The 24151-nt window shown below is 40.5% G+C and overlaps 1 protein-coding gene across 8 annotated transcripts in view; it reads left to right on the forward strand.

Annotated features, from left to right (window-relative positions):
* The window catches only part of ATP11B (ATPase phospholipid transporting 11B (putative)), a 213409-nt gene that overhangs the window by 175631 nt on the left and 13627 nt on the right, over window positions 1-24151 (forward strand). For 2 of the 8 annotated variants that reach the window (XM_068281083.1, XM_068281086.1), the window contains one exon: window positions 20324-20457. The exons of 1 other annotated variant lie outside the window; for it this stretch is intronic. In XM_068281083.1, coding sequence (XP_068137184.1) covers window positions 20324-20457 — 134 coding nt within the window. Of the gene's footprint in view, window positions 1-527; window positions 614-13923; window positions 14047-20323; window positions 22804-24151 lie in introns of those variants that run through there. 5 more of the 8 variants (XM_068281082.1, XM_068281084.1, XM_068281088.1 and 2 more) reach the window with 4 other exon arrangements.

Consider the following 24151-nt stretch of genomic DNA (forward strand, 5'->3'; position numbering starts at 1 on the left):
AATAGCATGATTTTAAACCAGTGTCTATTATTCAAACCAGTACAGCAAAATGAAAGTATCAGGTTAATTGTAATTAATCAAAATAAACATTTCAAGCATACTCTTGCCAACTACAATCTGCCTGTTATTTTTTTGTGTCCTTTTTTTTAATGTTCAGTGGAATGCCTATATTGAAATATTGTACCATAATCCAGCTGAGAACATAGAATGTAAACAGGGGAGGCTTTTGTACCAGTTCCCTGACAACCAGCTCTATGTGCAATAGCTTGGTTTTTGAGGTTGTTGCCGTTTGAGTCCCCATGTATGGAGTGGAGATGTATGTGACCAGTGGATGATAATCCATCAATGGCAGTCTAATCGTGTTCTATAACCTTCGTAAAATATCACTGTGCATGATGATACAATGGATATTTCCTTCATCCATTTTTTTGCATTTCAAATGTTTTGAGAAGTTCTTCTCCCATGTATGAAATGACTAATTTGTATTGCCATGTTGTGTGTTACATACCTTTTCTGTCCATCTATAGATATATTCCAACAGAGTTACTTTAAGTGACGAGTTCATCGCCCTGCAGCCTCTGTCACGGGCAAGGAATCAGCTGAGCAAAATTAGGTAGAGTAGGAGGGGAGGCTCCTCATCCACTTTATTTGTTTTGCATGCTGAGGCTCTACTAACCAGCATTTAGAGAGATGGAGCAAGGCATGAGTACCATTATGTTAACAGCCAGAGCTGCCAGCTGTTCAGTTTGCTATTCCTTTTATTTTATTTTACCAGATCCAAGAGCCTGCAATAAGAGTGCACGTCGTTACAATCCCTAGCATGACACTCTGATAACAGACCCACTGTGCTATTGTGCTGTTACTTTTCTCAGCATGGTTTGAGTGCTTGTTGATGGAGGAGAAACGTACAATTAAAACTATATTTGGTGCATGCTAGATAATTTCAGGCTGCAGAAGGCAGGCAGCTATCTGTTTTATAGTTGTTTTTGTTTTTTGTTTTATTTGTGTTTGTTTCTGTGAATAAAATGATGTTGTGCTTCAGCTTGCAAATTGCATTCTCACTCAGGCTATGCTTGACAGTACATGTTGAAATGTGTATGTACTTTTTGTACTTGCCTAGTCACAATTATATATATATACTTATCTATCTGAAAAAACAGCTGTAGGAAGAAACACACAACAGAGGAGATGCAACTACATAATACATATATTCCCTCAGGATTCTTCTGTACCCAATATAGCTTTAGCGGTATTTACAGATGTAAAATCGGATATTTTTTAAATGGTTATAATTGTTTGAAATTTTATATATATATATATATATATATATCTTTGTCTGTGAAGGTTTAGCCTGTTTCTGTCATTTATAGATTGGAAGATCCGTTACTTTGGGCCCGTTTCCACTAGAAGCATGCAAATTTGTGTGATTTTGTGAATATGCATACGAATTCAAATTTGCATATGTATACGTGCATTTTTTTTAACATCCAAATTCACATGCATAATCTCTATTTAATTTTTTTTTTATTCTTCCCCCAACCCCGTTTCTATTAACATTAACAAAAATGCATGTGAAAATGCACGCGAAAACCTCATGCGTCATGCAGAAGCTGACAACTGCATACAGATTCTGCACACAATGGAAACGGGCCCATTGAAATACATTGCTATGTAAATCTGTGTACAGAAAATGCACATGAATTCACATATAGTGGAAACAGACCCTGAATGACAAAGAAACACATGCATTGCCATGCTAGTGGAATACTGTGTTTGTCACTATGATCCATTCGTGCTCTGCCAGTATATATTATTAGAAGGGTGAAAATCAGATTAAACAGATGAAAAAAAATACATTAAAAGAAAACAGACTTCTTTATAGCTGTTCCAACAAGCAATGTATAGGAGAAGCACCGAAAATAGTAATAGTCTTCGAGTGTGCCTTGGTCAAGGCCTCAGTGCCCAAAGAGACCTGCAGCAATCCCCAGACAAGTAGGACTGGCACCACTCTCAAAAATAGTATTAAAGCTTTTATTGTATCAAAAATGGCATAGCAATGACAGACGCTGTTTTGGGACTCGCCCTTTCTCAAACTGCAATAGCCTAAATACGCACCAGTGCACATATCCTTAAATATCCCACCCCCAATAAAAACACCAATCGGTGTCCTGCTGGGCGGAGCGTGTGTGACGGACCTGATGGAGAACAGTTAACTTAACATGCAAAGTAGCAGTGTGGTCATCAAATCATTTGTCTGTATGGCTGGCCTGGTGGAAGTTGAGGTTTTAAAACATTTGCCTGTCTTTTTCTTTTTGTTTTTTTTAACCTTCCTGGTGGTTCTTTAATTCTGCCAAATAGGCAGAAATAATTTTTTTTTTTTTTGTTTCATGTAAAGCTACCAGAGTGTTAGGTACATAAAACAACAGAGGGCGCATGTGTCCCTCTAGTGCGATCGTCGCCGGCATCAATAGCAAACAGGGGAATGCGTATATAACGCGTTCTCCTGTTTGGCTTTTCCTGTCGCCATGGAGACGATCGGAATGACGTCATGGACGTCAGCCGACATCCTGACGTCAGACGACTCTGATCCAGCCCATAGCGCTGCCTGGAAGTCATTGGTCCGGGCAGCGCAGGGCTCTGGCCGGGGGGCCCTCTTCCGCCGCTGCATGCGGACGATCGCCGCAGAGTGGCGGCGATCAAGCTGGGCGCACGGCTAGCAAAGTGCTTATTTGAGTGGTTAGGTCCAGGTGTTTACGTATAGGCTTGCTGCCCAGTTACCGCCGGACCCAGCTAGAGTTGTGTGCGTCATTTCCGGCGAATACCAGAAGTTTGGGGAGCTAGTGGAACACAAAGTGATGCGCTCCTCTGACGTCTTTGGGCTTCCTCTTCATTGTGCGGCCGCTTATTGGTGGATGCGGCGCACGGAGCGGGAATAGCCTGACGTCATGTGTTACTACCCTTCTCCCGAGTGTGTTCCGGATGGCGCAACTTCGTTTGTTGGTTTTTGTAACAACCATTTTCACAGGTGACAGGTAAATGATTTGATGACCACACTGCTACTTTACATGTTAAGTTGACTGTTCTCCATCAGGTCCGTCACACACTCCACCCAGCAGGACACCGATTGGTGTTTTTATTGGGGGTGGGATATTTAAGGATATGTGCATTGGTGTGTATTTAGGCTATTTCAGTTTGAGAGAGGGCGAGTCCCGAAACAGCGTCTGTCATTGCTATGCCATTTTTGATACAATAAAAGAGCTTTAATACTATTTTTGAGAGTGGTGCCAGTCCTTCTTAGCTGTTTTCAGAAAGCAAACCCCCAGTTTTAGATTATTAGTATACATACTGTTATTTTGGGGGTATCATTAGCCTCACCATTGATTTAAGTTCTACCTTCACTTCTTCCTTGTAACAATGTAAATGGCTTGTCAGACAAATAAGCCCGTCCTCTCTGATAACAATCCAGCCAGCTTGTGCCTCACACGGAAAGGATATGTGGATTAGTTAGCATGGCTTTGTAAAATTCAGTGGCCATAGGCACACTGCACACAGGCAGTTCTTGATGTGTCTGGCTTTTAGGGGTGTAATTGAATGAACAACACTTCTCAGCAGTGTTGCATTATGGGAAATCATTACATAAAGCTACATTTTTTGCAAACATGCTTTATTTTGACACTTTCCAGACAGGATGGCTCTAGGCGATTTAAGTCTAGAGCCGTCCTTTGGCGTCTGCCCGATATACAGAAGCTCTGCTGTCAGCGTGACAGCAGAGCAAACCGGTACAGCGCCGTGGACATCAGCAGAAACAACGAGCGAATTATTCAAATCTGCTCCCTGACGGGGATGACCACTCCCAAATCGGGTGTAGATTTCAATTACCAAGGTTCAAAAGCGGTTAAGAAGTCAAAATTGTATTTAGCAAAATATTATTTATTATTATTATTATTATTATTTTTATAACAAAGCTTATTCATTCCAGTTAGTACCTTAAAAAATCCTGTTTGTGGATGTTCACCATAAGCTCCCTGGGTACTCAGTAAGTTAGAGGTCAGTGAGAGCTCCCATGTCTTGTTCAGGGGATAAAGTATAAAATGCCGTCAGTCTGCTGCCTGGATGTGACAGTTGGCTCTGATTAATGAAATAAAGCAACAACTAAATGAAGTAAAATATGTCTGTGAAAAACTGGGATTTTTCATATTGCTCTTTATTATGTCATGGATTATTGATTAACTGTTACTATCGAACTGAGAAATGGCAACCAAAAGTACTTTTCCACTTCTCACTGTAGCCAAATGGCTAACAATTATCTTTTTTTTTTTTAATCAAAACTAGTCCTTGGTAAGCGTACTTGTAGAGGGTGCAGACAGGAACAAAGAACATCGATTGGGGACTAGGCATTGTAACTGTGGGTACATGTAAGAGTGTTGTGTAGGTACTCTGCAGGGGAGTGAGGGGATTCTTCCTGTATTACACATTCTTCATGCACAATCTGAACATGGATCAGGCCCTAGGCAATGTAACTGGGTACATGTAAGAGTGATGTGCAGGTACTCTGCACAAGAATAAGGGGATTCTTCCTCTTACACATTCTTCATGCACAATCTGAACCAGGGTTACAGGTGATAGACAACACCTCTGCGTTCAAGGTGCACAACATTCTCAGTGGATTCACAACAGCTCTGCTGGGATTTCGTATATAGAGTATAGTACTACTTAATTTGTAGTCACCAACCCCAAATTTAACGCATCAAATGAACTATTTTTATAGGCAAAGGGAGTGTATACATTTACATACAAAAATTGCATAAACCTGCATTAATGCAGAATTATTTGCAGCTCATTGACTATCCCTACTAGCGACACAACTACACATCAGGCCTTATTCTTACAGCAGAGGTGTTATATACTATATTTAAAGGATTTCTGTGTACACATCAGATGTACAGTCACAATCCGATATGGTGACTGCTTCACTGCATCAACACAAATAACTAGTTTTTTTCATTTTTAAGTTTATTTATGACTGTTATCTGAGAGAGAGAACATTTTGTCATATTTTTTATTTTAATTACTATTTTATTAGTAGTCAGTGCATTTTTTTTCTCGACTCAGAATCCAGGTACCCAAAAATTGGCAGACATTCTGGTTTACCTTTTAGTTTTTCTAGCAGTGTATACTTGTGTACTGTATGATATTAAATACTCCTTGAGAGAGTCAATTGGCTTAATTAATTTCTATAGTTTAAAAAATACACACAATTAGAGGACAGAGACATATTTTCCATAGACCTTAAACTGACTGCAGGTGGCCAAGCTGTCAGTGCTGTTAGTAGGAAAGGAGGTCTCAAAATCGCTGGTGTGAAAAATTGATCAAAGCAACGAATCGCGGTATATTGCCATTCAGGCTTCATCCAATCACCACTATTTATTCAACTCCTTCAATGTTAACTTTAATAGCTTATGTAGCCATTCAGGCTGCACCCACAATAGTGCAAACAACTTCATCCTCTTCTCCCCTGCTTGCAAATCGTGTGCACATCTTACCTCTTATGGAGCCAAAACTGCCCCATTACAAACCAACACTGTTAAGCCACGGACACCGCCTCGCAAATGTCGGCCAATAAAGGAGAATCCACTGTAGCAGTATTAGGTGTAAGGAGCCGCAGTTAATCGCCAGGGGGCAATGACCACACGCTGATGCCTCGGCTGTCTTATGGATCTATGCTTATATAACTTTCTCCCTGTAGGGTCCTAGGACCTGTCACTTGCATGCATTTATGATACAAGGAGATCGAATGTTCAGCTCACATTTCAGGCCATTTGTCAGACTTTTTGTACCAATATGCAGTCAGTTTCCAGAAGTCTCTGTCGTCTGTGTGTTTTTGATAAAGGATAAAAATAAATTTACTCCCTCCAGATGTTTTCTGTAATATGACTATTAGGTGGAATGAAAGTTTTCAGCTAATGCAACTCCTGTGTGTGTTTTGCATTTTACTGTACAGTATGTTTTTGTTGGTGGTTTAGCCATTAAAAAAGTACTCCTCACCCATTCTATAATTTTCAAAAACATTCTTGCTGTCACCTTTACATCTTTTATGCTTACTGCAAGGACTGTCTATTTACATCCTAGCGATTACAAGTAGGCATAGAGACCAGATTTTGTTGTCTTTAACCACTTAAAGCGGATCCGAGATGAAAAACTAACTATAACAAGTAACTTGTCTATATATTTTAGCCAAAGTTTAGTTAGTTTACTCAGCATATTTAGCTGCAAACAGCTTCAAAAGTTTGATTATTTTTCCCTGTGATACAATGAGGGCAGCCATGTTCTGTTTGTCACATTGTCACAGGCTGAGTTCTGGAGATGCTATCAGCTTGCCTGTGTGTAAATTCAGTCCCCTCTCCTCCTCCCTCCTCCCCTCTGCCTCTGAAATCAATGGCTAGTAACCTCCTCCTCCTCCTGCCCAGACTGAGCTCCCAGACTGAGCTCCCATAAGCCCTTGCTACAGTGCCAAGGCACTGATAAAAGCTGTGGGTGAGGCTTGTTTAGTTTATAGGGAATTAGAGTATTGGAACAAACCAAAAAAATTATATTGCTTGAGGAATGCCCTATAAACTATATGAAAGGAACACAATTATGCTATGAGTAAAAGTTTATCTCAGATCCACTTGAAGGATCACGGTCTTAAACCCCCCTAGTGACCAGCGTATTTTTACAATTAAGACCACTGCAGGTTTAAGGGCTCACTGCAGTGCTGCACAACTCGGCACACAAGTGATCCCCCCTTTTCAGAGAGCTCTGTTGGTGGGCTATGATCACTCCCAGGACGTTTTTATTTAATTTTTTTATAAATATATATATTTTTTAATAAATATGCTTTTTTTTTTATTCAGCCCCCCCCCCCCCCCCCAGCAGCCAATCGGCACAATCAGTCATTGCTTCAGCCTATGACAGCGGATCGCTTCCCTGCCGCCCAGGGGGACAGCCATGTCACACGGCTGTCCCCAGTACAGCGCTGCCGTAGATCGCATCACTGGACACTGTAAATAGATGGCGGTTTGACCGTCTAACAATCTCCTAGCGGCGATCGCCGCTGGGAGACTGATGACGGAGCATTCAAACGGAAATCCGTGCACATCGGCGCGAACGATCTCCTGCAAAACACACCCCCAGGACTGCACGCCAATTGGCGTTAGGCTGTCCTGGGGCTGCCACCGCGTCCATGCCAATTAGCGTGGAGCGATCGTTAAGTTACAGGAGGTTTGAGGCAGGCAAAGGTACTAAAAACCATTATCTCCATGTATCCAGCTTGTGCGGCGGTGGAGGACTGGGTTCTCAGTTTCCCCTGTACTCCTCAGTTTGCTTGTAAAATGCTCCGTAACAGGATCCAGCTGGTCGGGGCCTCTGAACCGCATGTAGTTCTATTCGAGCACTAAGGGCTTCTCTATAGCCTGCACAGTTTGTCCCGAGTTACGGGGAGGAGGCTGTTGGGAGCGGGGCCGCTGACACAATTGTCCAGAATAAGTGATGAGATACCCATGGCTACATACTGTATAAGTACAAGCCTACTTAGAACTTGTCTGTCTACTTTTTTCCTTTGCTACGGTTAATGACCCAATGATTCCTGTTTGCAAACGGGGCAGCTGCTGTTCTCCTGAAAATTAAATAAAAAAAATAACCTGACTGATGGAACAATCCTCATAACAAGAGAGTTTTGAAAAGCTATTTGCTGTGTTTATTTTTGCTGCCGTATATATGTGGCTGCCATCCACTCTTTGGAGATCGGATTTAACTTCTGCGAGTGAAAATAAGAATAAGACTCCTGGAAAGTTTTATATATTATTGCAACCACACATGCAATTATCTCACTTTATTTTCCGCTAAGACTTGCCAAAAGTAGCCTCTAGAATATAAAATGATACAACCAAGGTGATGACCGTTCATTCTAGGCATGTGAAGACTTTTATTATCATACTAGGGACCTTCGCCCCTTTAATAACGAGCTCTAGGTCTGTCACCGCTGCTACCTGTCATCGCGCATCGGCACGCACACACGCCCGGCCGGCCCCCTGGCTTTCCTGCTCCCGTCCGTGCAACGGCTGTCCCTACGGCACATGCGCAGTAGTGCAGACGCAGGGACGGACACACGCGGATATGGGACGTAGAGACACAGGTGTTTTATTAGGTAGGATTCTAAATATCTGGTGTCTCTGACTTCCTGGTCAGGCTGAGAACTGTACAGAAGAACTCCTAAAGGACAACTGTAGCGGGAGGGATATGGAGGCTGCCATATTTGTTTTCTTTTAAACAATACCAGTTGTCTGGCAGTCCAGCTGGTCTATTTGGCTGTAGTGTCGCCTGAATAACACCAGAAACAAGCATGCAGCTATTCTTGCCAGTTCTGACAATAATGTCAGAAACACTCGATCTGCTGCATGCTTGTTTAGGGTCTATGGCTAAAAGTATTAGAGGTAGAGGATCAGCAGGGCAGCCAGGTAACTGGTATTGCTTAAAAGGAAATAAATATGGCAGCCTCCATAGTCCTCAATTCAGTTGTCCTTTAAATCTCCTTTTTAGAAATCCTAGATGATTCTGAACTTGTTCCTGTATTGTTCCGCTGCCTTTATAAAGCACTTCAGTACTGGATGTGTAAAGTTGTTTTTTTTTTGTAGCTATTTGTGCAGCTATTAGTAAATGAAAATGACAACATGTATCCATCTGGAAAATTAAGAAACTCTTTTGAGACAGGCTGTATCTCCCAGCCTAGCTCTTAAAAGTAGAATAAGACAAGGGGAAAGCTTTCTGTCTAAATGATTCCCCTGCCTGCTGACAAAATGTGGTAGCTTTGGCAGCTTAGTAATGTCTGACATTTTAAAATGGGGTTAAATGGGTGAATAGTCCATACTATATTATATAATAGATACATTTTAATATAGATGTTACAATTCAATTCAATCATTCAGTAACCAGAAACCGTAAGCAACTAATAATCACAGAAAAGGTGGAAAACTGTGCTGCAGTGTGTTTGACGGCCTCCTTTTAAGATTTAACACTTAAATAAGCTTTCAGGATTTGATACATAACTGGCCTGAGTTTGAAAACTGCTTAAATTGAAAATCCACAATATATTTAGGAAGGTCTCTATAGATGAGAAAACTACATTCTTAAGGGGCCCATACACTCAGCCGATTATCAGCCGATCGATTGACCAATTGAACGATTTGCGGCTGATTTCAATCAATCTGACATGTTGGAAAATTTAGGAAGATCTTTTGAGATTGCTTATCATTTTGCATTGGACCTAGTGGAAAAAATGCAGTCAGATCGATTTTCAATAGATTTCATACTGAAATCTATTGGAAATCTGTTCCTAGTAAAAAATGTTCCTAAACACATCAGATAGATCAGAGATCTATCTGATGATCTATCTGGTGCTAATCTAACGAGAGTATGGCCACCTTTACTTTGTAAAGTCTGTCCCTTTTGTATTCTTAAACAACCATACAGCTTTAAATGTTTTACTTGTACATAAAGAGTAGTGGTAGACAAACACTGGCCCTAGATAAAGGTCCGTACAGATGATCGTAGTTGCCAAATGGAGCAACTACTGTTCTTTATGACAGACCTTTTTTTTTTTTTATTGTTCTTTTTTTTTTCCAGCGTGTGACTAGAGGCTGTTGAGGCACGTACACACGCCGTATTTTTACAAACAACGGGTCCGTCAGACCCTCCCGCAGAGCGGTCATTCTGCCGACAGTTGCACGTGAGTACAGGCTGTCGGCAGACTGATAAGAGCGGATCAGTCAAAAACAGTCTTCTCAGTCTGCCGACAGCCTTAACTCACGTACTACTGTCGGCAGAACAACCGCCCCGCGGGAGGGTCTGACGGACCCGTCATTTGTAAAAATACGGCATGTGTACGCGCCTTTAGTCACATAAATGAGTCACGTATCTATATTTTACACCTCCACTGCAACACCTTTAGCCAGAATTTCAGAACTGCAGTATTCCTGGTGTTTTCATGTCCTTTTCATCCTGTCCTGTTTGGTGATACACGTTAAACTTCTGTAACACTAAATATTAGTAAGTTCCATGAGTTACTTCTATATCTTTAAGGCAAGTTCAACAGTTCGTAAACTGTCCCTTTGTTCATGTTGTGAAGGTGCAAAATTCACCATCGGTTAATTTGAAGAGTATTGTAAGGGTTGAAGGTGATGAAACTTGAGGCATAAAGTCCAGTTTGGTTAAAAATAATATTTTTAGCACTAACCGTAGTTTCAAAAAAGTCTGTATGCCAGCATTTAATTTTTTTTTTTAGCATGATGAACTGGATTAATGTTCAGACTTACCATAAACAGTATACAGTAAAACCTTGGATTGAGAATACCTTGGTTTAAGAACGCTTTGTTATACAAGCACTCAATATACAAGCAACGTCTTGATATACAAGCAAAAAAAATTATACATGCATCACGTCATCACAACTGAGCCGATAGTACTTCTTCCTTTGCCACTGCAGGATTGTACTTAGTTTGTGTAGAGTGTTAATTTGTGAGTTTAGAGACTGTACAAAGTCGCATTTCCATGAAGTCCTCAAAAGTAGGAAAAGGTAACTGCCCTTTTATAAGTTCCTCGTTAAAGCCATACAAAAAAAATGGTTGGGGCGAGCCAACACATAGCAATGATCCTGTTCGTTATAGTGAAAATCTTGTTTACATTTTTATTTTATACTTTATTTTTATTTTTTTTTACTATAACTGTTTTTCGATTGTGGAATGAATCACCTGGGTTTTCATTAGTTCTTATGGGGAAATTTGCTTTGATATAAGAGTGCTTTGGATAACAAGCATGTTTCAGGAATGAATTATGCTCACAAACCAAGGTTCCACTGTATTTTATTACACTAAACAATAAAATGTCTGTGCGTGTGGTCCGGTATTAGTCATGGAGAGAATCCGAAGACATAACAACAAAAGTTGTTTAGGTGATATCTTTAATGACAAACTATACAAGATTTCTTTGCAAGCTTTCAAAACTTAGTTTCTTCTTCAGGCATGTTTCAAAACCGGATCAGAACCATTTCTTCAGGCATGTTTCAGAACTGGATCAGAACCATTTCTTCTTCAGGCATGTGTCAGAACTGGTTCAGAACGAATTCTTCTTCAGGCACGTTTCAGAACTGATTCAGAATCATTTTTTCTTCAAGCATGTTTCAGAACTGGATCAGAACCATCATATGGTTCTGATCCATTTCTGAAACATGCCTGAAGAAGAAACTTAGTTTCGAAAGCTTGCAAAGAAATCTTGTACAGTTAGTCATAAAAGGTATCACCTGAACAACTTTTGTTGTTATGCCTTAGGATAAAATGTCTGTGTCTACATATAAAGCTTTAACAGTTAGCTAGTCTGTACATGGATCATGTGCCCATTAACAATACAGTACACCAAGTGGCTGCCTTTAGTCCTTTACTTTCTTACTCACAATATCAATACAAAAAGCAGTGAAAATGTGCAAAGTATGGTAATATATAGGTAAGCTCATACTCGTGACCTAGTCATTACTGCATTTTGGACATGACCCTGTTCTTTGCATTGCCATAGATTTCTGTTTTTTTTTTTTTTTTTTTTTTTTTTTTTTTTTAGGAACAGTGTTTTTTTCTTATTTACATGAAAAATGACGCAGATACAATTTTTCATGCTTACATGCACTTTTTTTCATAGAAACTATTCCCATGAAGGTAGGCATGCTTTCTCTCCCTTGAAGTGAATTGATATGCTTATGTCATACTAGCGTTTTGCAGCCAACAAAACACTAGGAAGATGCCTGTATGGTCTCCTTATATTTCCCCAAGTGGATGTGCACACTCTCCCTGTGTTTATTGATATTAAAGCTGTAACCTTTCTTGCTAATACATTTAGTACCTCTAAGGACTCTCAGTACATTTGTAACTGTACATATATCTGTGTAGTGATTGGATGCATATGAATCTGGTGCTGTTATAAGGCTGCCATATGCTGGAAGGGAAATGAACTCCCAATATCTTTGTTTTGGGTTCCCCTAACTCTTCAATCCAGCTAACCTTCACATCACCCCTTTTACTTCTTTCACCTAACTTCTAACCTTAACCCCTTATTTACCACTATCTTCTCTTTATAATAGTCCCAACCCACACCTTCCACCTATCATTCACCTTTAATTGTATGGTGTGTACTAGGCATTAGAGCCAGTAGTTGCCATGACTGGTTGCTAGCAAGAGATTTGCATTATAAGTGATTGCTGTCTATGACAGTCTCATGTCCTAGAAATTCTGGAGATCTTTTGCTAGAGGACTTAAAGTTGAATCGGATGTACATCTGTTGCTAGCGACAAGTCGTCCATGAGACATTGTCCTTATTCTACCAAAACCATCTCATCTCACCATCCTTCTCACCTCATTCTAATATTAACCCTAGAAACAGCCCATCACACCAGCATATTGGATGAACTAATATTTAAGGACTGCTGAAGCGAGAGCTTTTCAACAATACTAGTTGCCTGGCATCCTGCTGATCTCTAGCTGCAGTAGTGTCTGAATCACACCTAAAATAAGCAAACAGAAACATCAGATCTGCATGCTTGTACAGTTTCTATGGCTAAATGTATCAGAGACAGAGGATCTGTAGGACAGCCAGGCAATCTGCATTGTTTAAAAGGCAATAAATATTGCAACCTCTATATACCTCTCACTTCTAGTGTCCTTTAACTGAACCCAGTACTTTCACTATTCCTAAAATATTTTCACTGATTCTATTGAGACTTTGTCTCTGCCTTCCTAACCCTCAAAATATTTGGCTATTGGGATGGATGATCCTGATATGATAGCTGCTCTCCTTGAACAGCACCAGAATATTGGATGCCCATATTCATGTTTTTGGACCATAAGCCATGTCCATTGTTTGGTGGCTATATCTCCATATTCTTGATTTAAATCTTCATATACCTGTATGACTCTGGCAATGTATACTAAATCTGCGGTCATCATAACAATCACATTTATGATGTGGAGGGCAAACAAACTTTTTCTGAATGCAAGTCTATTATGTAAACCTGTTCATATCAGTTCAGATTGTCAGTGATGAGTGATTGTTTGCAGATGTGTGTAAAGCCCCATCTACACCATACAATTTTTTATTCGATTCATTGATTCGATTCAATCCAACATGTCCGATCGGGATTTGATTTGCCATTGCAAAACAATGGCAAATCGAATCCCGATCGGACATGTCGGATTGAGTCGAATCAATTAATCGAATTGAATTGAATCAGATAAAAATTGTTTGCTGTAGATCGGGCTTTAAGGTGGCCATACATTTCCCATCATCATTCGGCCTATTCAATCACTGTGATCAAATCTGCTAGAACGCCAACAGTGCAACGCTGCAGCTAGATAGATTTTTAATAGATTTTAAGATTAAATCTATTAAACGTATATGCCTAGTGTGCGGCAGTCATAGATGCCTCTCAGATCAGATTTGACCTGAAAGGGTTCTATGTGATGGCTATCTATAAGCGTATGGTTACCTTTACATGATGTATGATGTATAGCAGATACTTTTTGTTACTAATTAGTTGTTACTGTGTTGACATTAAATTACCATACTTCTTCTTTGGCCATTTCCAACAGTCAGCTGGATAGCATACTGGTAAGGCTGTTGCTTTTGATGTAGAATTTGAGCCCAAGGTTTAAATCCCAGCTCAAGCCAGTAAGTAAAACAGTAGGAAGGCTTTGGGCATGGCTCCCTATTGATCCTGGTTGACCATGGAGCATGCCCTAAGTGGCTTCAAGCCTGAAGCACTTTGAGTGCGCCAGGAGAAAAGTGCAATATAAATGTTCTGTGTATTGTCTAATTTTCACTAGCTGTGTTACTTTTTTATCCCTCTAGATGGAAGAGGATAAGGGTTCAGTCAGCTCAGCATTTGACTTTGCTGAAAGCGAGCACAGAGAGTCGGACAATAGGCAATTGCTAGCAGAGGCCTCAAACCAGCAGAGCACTTGAGCAGCCTAGGTAGTACCCTACACTGCAATGTGATGTGTAGTCACTTGTGGGATGCACTTAACTCAATGGTGGCATGTATTTTTCATATATTAAACTGTGTTCCAGCCACGTCATATCACTCTAGAAAACATTTTACACGTTTGTGAATGCATTCATTAGTGCACCTGTACCATAACCCCACATTGTGTGCTTTCACATCTAGAAAACACTAACCCTCCTTATTGACCTTCTGTGCTTTAGTAACCTCAGCATATCACATGATAGCATGAAATAACAAGGGGGGAGTCAAATCAGCATGACATTCCATAATACTGTAGTTCAAACCAGTCTAGAAGCCAGCAGACAGAACTTGTGCTTCCATTGACAGCAGTGGAAGAGTGTGAAAAAAAATCCTATGTAGATTTAAACAGCACTGTTGGCTACGAGATTTGTCCAGCCCTGTTCAATTTCGTATCCAAGAAGCAAAAAAGTTTAAAGAGCAGGACCTCAGCATGATTCAAAAAATGCAAAAATCTTTATTGTGGACCTATTCACAGTAATCAACAGACAATTAAAATCATTTAAAAAATGAGGATCCCAGGGTGCCTCAGTTACCCCTCCACACATTCGTCCGCAATACACATTCAAACCACACACACATGATTAATTGGAATGCTGCAGCAATTCTAGGATATATGGGTGTTGCAACTTGCACAAATATAAATGTCCCCTTCAAGATATAGCTGATAGCTGCAAGATGAGCCTCAATCTCATTACAGAGGTAATATATTATCAAGCTGTAAGTGGCAAATTGCTAGCTAGTTCAAAGAACCTGAGTGCACTCAAAAAATGAATGGCCAATACAAAAAGAATGGGTCCTTATAACAGGAAGACAATTTGAAGACACTTCCAGCCATTAAGCATAGCAGTTCTCCTCTATGTCAGGCATATCTTAAACATTCTCTGTGTCAGGAGCAAACTTTTTCCACAGCTTACTTGTACTCCCGGTGAAACAGGATATTCCGTATTACTTACACCTCCGGAAATCCGCAGGTCCCCAACACTCTGCGGTCCGCGGTAATTGTGCGCTGATAGCAGTTCTCCTCTATGTCAAAGTGGGAGGAGTCCCAGGAGGCCGGCCTCGTTCACCACTAGGAACACAGGAGCACTCGATCCCCGCTGTGATGCCAAAATTCAAGCAAAAAGCGGGTAGATCGCGCTCACCGCTACTACCAGACCACGCCACTTAAGAGGTGCAGCACTGTGGTATATGGGAACAGCAATCCAGGTGAAATCGGCGCACAATTACCGCGGACCGCAGAGTGTTGGGGACCTGCGGATTTCCAGAGGTGTAAGTAATACTGAATATCCTGTTTCACCGGGAGTACAAGTAAGCTGTGCAATAAGTTTGCTCCTGACACAGAGAATGTTTAAGATATGCCTGACATAGAGGAGAACTGCTATGCTTAATGGCTGGAAGTGTCTTCAAATTGTCTTCCTGTTATAAGGACCCATTCTTTTTGTATTGGCCATTCATTTTTTGAGTGCACTCAGGTTCTTTGAACTATCTAGCAATTTGCCACTTACAGCTTGATAATATATTACCTCTGTAATGAGATTGAGGCTCATCTTGCAGCTATCAGCTATATCTTGAAGGGGACATTTATATTTGTGCAAGTTGCAACACCCATATATCCTAGAATTGCTGCAGCATTCCAATTAATCATGTGTGTGTGGTTTGAATGTGTATTGCGGACGAATGTGTGGAGGGGTAACTGAGGCACCCTGGGATCCTCATTTTTTAAATGATTTTAATTGTCTGTTGATTACTGTGAATAGGTCCACAATAAAGATTTTTGCATTTTTTGAATCATGCTGAGGTCCTGCTCTTTAAACTTTTTTGCTTCTTGGATACGAAATTATGTACGTTAGTTTCTGGGGCCCAAGTAATTGTGTGTGTTCCTTTGTAAGGAGCTTCTAGCTCCCATATTACACATTCCAATTCTGATTCTATATGAGGACTGCCTCTTTTCTGTATCAGCCCTGTTCAATAGCAAATGCAGAAAAGGGACGTTCTGGTATTGTGTAACAATGCCTGTCTAGACCTTAATATACAGGTAAAATTATATTGTTTACTAGTAATAAAAGAAAAAAAAACTCATTACTTTAAAGGTGTTCCATAGCGATATCAAATCTTAAAGGCAAGAAAGGCAGGAAAAAATAGGAGTTTTGAATGATAAACTTTGTAGTAGCGTTTAAAATGTACTCTTATTATGCTAAAAAAAAAAAATTCCCTCACTGAAGAGACTGCCTTAACCATTCCTGTGCTAGAACAGTGAGTTCAGTAATTGGAATAACATTTAGGGCTGGGACACTCTATGGAAACGTTGTGGCAATCACAAAGCTGGGATTTGCTAAATGTCGCTGAAGTACCATGATTTCATGGTATTTGGATACTGTAGCCACTGATGCGATCACTCTGGAATCGCTCACAAAATGCTGCAAGCTCTGCTAGTGTTACCACCCCCATAGGGATCCACCATTTGGCAAGTAATGCCAAAGCGCTCCTAGTGGGTCCCAGGCCTTGGGCTGGTTGGAATGTATGTAATTGTTAAAAGCCTTGTGGCTAGCATCATTAGAAACCTGTTATGTATGGTCCTGTGAGTGGCCAAAACAAGCTACTTCAATGTGGTGTGTGATGCTCCAGTTTATAGGCCACCTTATAACTCTAAATCCTAACACAAATGATAAGCTATAGTCCGATGTGCAAAATGTCATCAAGTATGTAACAAATATGCATGCGATTTTTCTAACTGGTGGAAGGGGGAGTTCTTCCACTACAGAAAAATACAGTAGCTTATGAACATACAAAAATCCAACACGGCCAGTTACTGGTTTCACCATGTAGGTTTCCTTCGGAGGATAAGTGATTTTTGCACAATGATTGTTACAAATATGATTGCTCTAGGTTGTGATCATTGATTTTCTGTCATATGGAGCCACAGTTACCCAAGTGTTTTAGTCATAGAGGCCTCAATTCACAGAGCTTTATCAAACACTTTATCAAACGTTTGATAATTTACCTCATGGGTAAAATCTAATTTTGAATTCACTAAGGTGTTATAGATTTATCGAATGTTTTACCGATTAAAACGTTCAGTAAATATATAACACCTTAGTGAATTCAAAATTAGATTTTACACATGAGGTAAATTATCAAACGTTTGATAAAGTGTTTGATAAAGCTCTGTGAATTGAGGCCATTGTCTGTAGCAAACATGTCCCCTATCTTCATACAGCTTGAAGAATCTTATAAGAATTCAGCAGTTCTCAGTCTTTGGAATCAACCTATCACAGTTGTAAATTGTAAATGCAGTAGAATCTCCTTATAGTGAACTGATATAGTAAACCTCTGGCTAAAGTAAACTCAGCCCTCAGGTCCCTACCATGAGCCTGGTTGACTATACAATGTATGACCAATTCTGATATAGTAAACTATTTGGCCAGATAGTTAAAGGGATTCTGCTGTAGATGTAAGTTTTGCTGAAGTACTTCTTGTCTAAGAAGGTTTCTGCATTCTTGACTTGGAGCTAAACTTTGCTCCTAGCTGAACAGGAAAATGGGGTACTCTTCCTATGAGCAAAGAGTATTTAGTATAAGATGCATCAGCTTGCCCTCACTGCTAATCATGTGACATCTCTAGATCATGTGTTGGCTTTGTCATCCGATGGCAGTTATCACATGGTCTGATTGCCGAAAGCACTTTCTCATTAAACATTCTCACATCAATATGCACATTCACGGTAGTTTAAGTGTATTTTCATTCCTTTCTGTTTTATAGAAATGAATGCAATGGAACGTGATGAGGCAGGCAATTGTAACCTGAACAATTAGCTTTCCAGTGGGCAGGATACACCACACAGGCAGTACTGAGATGATTGTTTTTAAACCAAAAAGTAGGCTGATTTTAATTAACAACAAAAACTTCATAGTAGAGGTAAGGTCTACTCTAGGTAACTTAACTTGCCATTCCCCACTGTATCTTTTAAAAAGTGAAGCTCCGGAAGTAGGGTTCTCTGGTTGAAAAGGGATCAGGCACTGCTAGCCCCACCCACTCCCCCACAGGATCATGCTCCATCAGAAGGAGGCGTGCTTGCAGTTCTATAACCAGGAGATGACTCACTAAAGCTCAACATAGAAAAGTGACAGTAAGGCAGGGTTCACACTAAACCTTGCAAAAAAAAAACAATTTATTGGTGTTACAATTTGCATTAGTGTGCAATTTTTCATGGTCATTTTTTTTTCACCACAGCTAATGAAAGCCAATGAGAGTTTGCATGTGATGAGTTATGTGTTTTTTTTGTTTTTTGTTATTTTTTGCATGTAAAAATGCAAATGTAATTGTCCATTGACTTTTATTAGATGTACAGTGAACCTGTTATCTTTACTTTGACACTTTCCACATGATTTCTAGTCCACCTTAAATGATCAGTGATTTCGTGCTGTTCACCCTATGTGGTTATAGGTGGCTAATGTAAAGCAGACAATCTAATAATCATAGCTGGTAGTTTTATGCATAAAACATTCTGCTTCTGTGACTTGATAAAGCATTAGCTGAAGTGCAGAGTGCTGCAGCCATTCTTCCTGCTGCTCTGTAGTTGTCAGTCCTGACCAACCCCAACAATACCAGGCAAGACTTCACACAGCCGTAAAAAACTGCTCATGTTGTGCACAGTTCAGCTGTTGTGGAACAAGTGCTATTTGGTTGCTGTGTATGCGACAGAATGGCAACCCTTGTATGCATATGTCAGAGGTTGACAGGGGCTGTGGTGTATTGTTGTAGAAAACCACTGCATAGAATGTCTAGCTGCCACCTGCCCAAATGTAGATGCACGGCACCCCCATGCCAAATGCTGGACTTAGCTACAAGTGCCTGACAGGTCTACGGGAGAAGTTGCCAGTTAGCGGACACAACTGCCTTTGTTAAAGAGTTCTTAAGTGGTAAGGATTCAAGTAATGGAGGGAAATAGGAGAAAGGCCATAGCACTTTGATTCGTTTCAGAAGACATTTCCAGAGATTACACTTTAACCCAGAGATTACACAGTTGGTATTAGCAATGCTTTGTCTGTAAGTAGGTTGCTCGGAGGCCTAGTATTCGTTTATGGGTATCGGGATTTGCCTATATTGAAGTCAGGTCCAGTGCGCACCAAAAACCTCTAGCAGATCTGCAAAACGCTAAGGTTTTTGAAGCAGATTTTCAGAGCAATTCTAGGCATGTTAAGAGAGGTTTTCTAAACATGCCTAGCGTTTTTGGAGCGTTTTTGTGTAGCAGATTTCATATATTGTTACAGTAAAGCTGTTACTGAACAGCTTCTGTAACAAAAACGCCTGGAAGATGCTCTGATCTAGCTTTTTTCAGAGCGGTTTGAGCTTTTCCTATACTTTACATTGAGGCAGAAACACATTTGCAAACAGCAAAAATGCTGCAGGAGCCACATTTGCGGTTTGCTAAAAACCTCAAACCGCTGATGTGCACCATCCCATTGAGATACGTTAGCCAAGCGTCTTCACAGGCTGCAGCAGTTTGGAAAACGCTATCAAAAACGCTTGGTGTGCACCAGCCCTCAGAACTTAAATGGACCTTTCAGGGGACTTTACAGCCACTCAGGGAGTCAGGGAAGACTTATTAGGACCATAGGTTTACCTTAAAGTGAACCAGCAAGGAGAGAAACATGAAAGCTGCCACTGCGTTTTGTTTTTTTTAACCACTTGTAAACTGAAAGCTGTCATGAAAATCTTAGTCTTAACCTAGCAAGTCCTGGACGATCATGGCTGCATGCTTTTTTTATGTAGTGCCTCAATTTTGAAGCTGAAGTGAGGATGGCAGCCCTAAAGTGTACATATTTAAATTAGCAGTTTACAAGTGATGTGCTTGATTTGATCAGGTTTTACCTTGTGTTTTATTTCTTTTATTACTATATTATATACTGTGCACTGGCTGTGTATTCTGGTATATCAAAGCAGTATGACTGGTCTCTTACTGAATGCAGATTAAGCACATTGTGCTTTACTGGATATGACAATTTACTTTTCAAGGCAGTGTAGGTTTAAGAATTTTGCTTGATTAGTACTGTCTGCAACTACTTAAAAACATGCTAACTTTCTACTGACTGCTCTAACATTTTATTCTCGTCATATGTGACTTACTTTCCCCCCTAAAACCTCATTTCACTATTGTTTCACAAGCTTATGATGGCGTAATTGCACTTATAACAATTCCGTGCTGTAATGTTTCTATCTCTTCAGCTTACTGAGGCAGGATCAGGTATCAGCTGCATGGACTCAATGTGCTGCTACACAGGCGGAGAGACAGCGTGCGTGCCTGTTAGAAGACTGTTGGAACGAGTGATGGGACGCTGCACTGCACCACGGGTCAACAGGTGTGGATCCCCTCTAAATACCTTTTGCTGCCAACGATTCTCCTATAAACTGGAAAATGATGAACCTGCAGCTTTAGATGACTAAGGGAACCCTCTCTCTTACATTCTTAGGGCATATTGCTCATAGGTATCGAGAAACAAGGCAGAGCAACATGCATTGATGAACTTTCCTTTCACTTATTTCATTTCCTTTGTCTTCTGTATATTTTCTTTTATATAATGCATCTATGTTGTATGTGTCTTTACTGTCTGGCTCTTTCCTTTCTGCTGGCATCTAGTCTGCGTAATGTAAGATGGGCAAGCCTCTCTTGTGGTGGCAATTTTGGTTTCTGGGATTTTCAGTTCAACGGTGTGGGTGCTTGTTTCTGGCATGATACACAAAAGCGGTTTTTCAGCATGTGTACCAAAATGAAGGTGGCAATGGTAACACCAGACGTAATGTCAGGAACTGATGTCTACTGAGAATATTTCCAGATTAGTCTACCAGTTGGGAAAAGTCTTTTGTGTATCACCCATCTATGTACAGTCTGTACCCCAATGTCCTTTGCTCCAGCACACAAGTCATGCTGATGTTTAGAGAGAGCAGCATTGTTCACTTTCTGGTAAGTGTGGCATCAGCTTTTATCTATTTTATTTTTTACATTTCCAGGGAGTTATACCCTAAATGTTGGCACTTCTAAGCCATTCAGTGTTAGATGTTATGTCATATAGTGTAGCTGTTAAATCAGCATTTTGTACTTTCCAGCAGAAATGACCCAGCTCCCTTAAAGTGTGCTTATTAGATAAAGTTAAAGCAACCATTTTCTAATCTGACATTCTTTAGAATTCTGCCAGGACTCCTTTATCTTCATTCATTGAGGTCTTACCATTGCTCACAAACTGCTTCCTGTGAACACAGTCCCATGTCCTCATATAGATGGTGGTCAGCTAAGTGATAATAAGTCTGGCTGGGCTGCACGTTTATTTTGTAGGAGGATTTAAAGACCCAATTCCAAGTTGCATAATATTTGCATTACATTTGGATGCAAAGTGGAATCATTGGCTGCATAATATTTGCATTACATTTGGATGCAAAGTGGAATCATTAGCAGTTCACTGACCATCTTTAGTACAAGTGGTTTGTAATGTAATGAGGGAATGCTGAAAATGTAGCCCGAAATTCTGTTCTCTCTCCTTTTGGTGTAACATGGCCTCCTCTGATTGGCCCATCCAGCAGCTAAATCCAAAGGGGACAGAAAGCAAGCTGTGCTGCAGTTTGGAACACACTAGTCTCATGGGCATTAAGGCACACTAGGCATTCTGTCCACTATTTTGCTTCTATAGTTTTTATTTTTTTATCAACCTGATTGCTATTGGATTTGCCTTATTCAATCATGGGTTTAGTCGGGGTTTAGCTGACTTCAAAGAGGACAGTGTCAGCCTGGAAGTGGTAAGTACACTTAGTGGTTATGCTGTGCGCATAGCTGTTGTTTGCAAACATAGCTATTCAGTGTGTTTGCAGTGGAGCTGCATTTGCGTTGCATTCCTATTGACTAATTTATAGTCTAAAAAGCATTTTAAATGCAGCATGAGACCTGCCACATTCAATGACATGCAGCCCAATTCAGATCAGGCACAGCTGTTACAGTATACTATTCAGGATAACCGATCAACAATGCCATGCTCGTTTTTCTGGCTTGTATGTTAATTGAATGTAGATTGTATGTAGCTTAAAATCGAGCTAATCATACATTTCCCGCTGTTCTGAAGCGGCTCAGTTCCCAGCTGAATACAGTTTGCTTTAAATAGGCACACAAGCCTATGGATGCTCTAGAATTGCATATATATATATATATATATATATATATATATATATAATGCTAGAAATAACTATTGCATAACCCTTCAAGCAGTGTCTTACAGAACATAGACTCCCAAGGCGTGACTCAACACCCTCTCCATATACAACCTATAAGTGCACCTTTTCATCTGACAAACTAACCTTACCAAGAGTATGGACCAGCCTGGTGTACTAAGGTTCTCCTTATTTGGAGAGCATCAGTGATTTTGCAAGTCTTGCCTGCATTTGTAACAATGATGTGCTATAAGGCAGCAAAAGTATGCAACCCTCACCTGCGTCATATCCGGTAATTGCGAGATTTGCAGAAAGGATATCTAATTTGATTTCGTCCTGTTGCAGTCACACATACACACCTGCAGTAACAATTTTTTGTTTTGGAACAAAATGCTGTTTTTGTATTTATTGAAAAGTTCCTGATGGTTCTTTTGTACATGGGACTATTAATGGACACATTCTAATTTACTTACCTTTCAGCATCCTTCACAGTACTATATGCATAAAAATTTTGCGCTACAAGCTCACAGTCCCAGATTGGGTGCAGCACAGTTCAATCGATATGAATCCAACTGATATGTTCTGTCCAAGGCCACCAGGAGCAAACACTTCAAAAAGAAAAAATAAAGTGGCATAGAGTAGTATTGCAGGTGTTCAATTGCCCCTTCACCACAGCTTACCCAACACTTCCACACAGCACCTAGTGAGTGGCAGGCCCCCCTTTCCCCACACTTGACCCGCACTTACCCAGGTGTCCTCTAAGGCAAACATGTTAAACTCCGGCCCATGGGCCAACTCTGGCACTCAGAGCCATTCAATTTGTTCAAGTGGTTTCCCCACTTTGCATTATGTTGGGCTCACTCTAGACCATCAGGGAAGCTATACTGGAAGTGAAGCCCTAGAACTACAGGGAAGCCATATATGGGAGGTAGGGGGAAAAAACTAAACACCAGGGAACAGTATAGGGGAGTGTGGGGGCCTCTAGACACCAGGGAGCTGTGTAGGGGTTGGAGGGGGGCATTAGATACTAAGGAACTTCATAAGGGAGGAAGGTGGCCAACAGACATTGTTCCCAGTGTACAAATTCAGCCCACTTTGTATTTCAGTTTGACATCTCTGCTCTTAGGCCCCTTTTACACTTAATCAGTTGGTGTGCGTTAGTGTGTGTTAGTGCGCGTTTTTTCCATAGCAGTGCATTGGGAAGAAGATTTCAGTTAAAACGCGTTAAGTGTGAAAGGTGCCATAGGAAAACATGGGCATTACTTTGAAAATCAGTTTTCTTTCCGTTTTAACTGAGAGCAACTGATTAAGTGTAAAAGGGCCCTAAGGCAAGAGGTATATGAATTACTTTGGGGAGTAGTATTATCCACAGAAGTATTAAAAACAGGTATTGCACTTACAAACTGCCAGAAGTTACAAGCGTGTAGTATAAGGTTTTCCCGGGACACTGCTCCTACCGTATCAGCCTCCGCAGTATTAAAAGATGCTAATCTGCGCTACCATTCAAACCCTGGCGTGAAGCCTAAGGCGTTGCAAGGCCACAGGGTTTAAATGGTAGCACAGATTGGCATCTGTTAATTCTGCGGGGGCTGATGCGGTGGGAGCGTTGTCCCAGGAACACCTTATACTACATGGTTGTAACTACTGGCAGTTTGTAAGTGCAATACCTGTTTTAAATACTTTTAATAAATAGTACTTCACTATGATTGCCCCTTTTGAGTCCTAGTTTATGGCTGACCTGAGGACTGTGACGGACTCTCTCTATCCATGTACTGTTGAGTGAAGCCTGGAATAATCGTGCTGTTTCTGGATAATGCTACCCCCCAAAGCGATTCATATACTTCTTGCCTTAGAGGACGC

Source organism: Hyperolius riggenbachi, chromosome 4, assembly GCF_040937935.1.
Source record: "Hyperolius riggenbachi isolate aHypRig1 chromosome 4, aHypRig1.pri, whole genome shotgun sequence".
Classification (NCBI taxonomy): Eukaryota; Metazoa; Chordata; class Amphibia; order Anura; family Hyperoliidae; genus Hyperolius; species Hyperolius riggenbachi.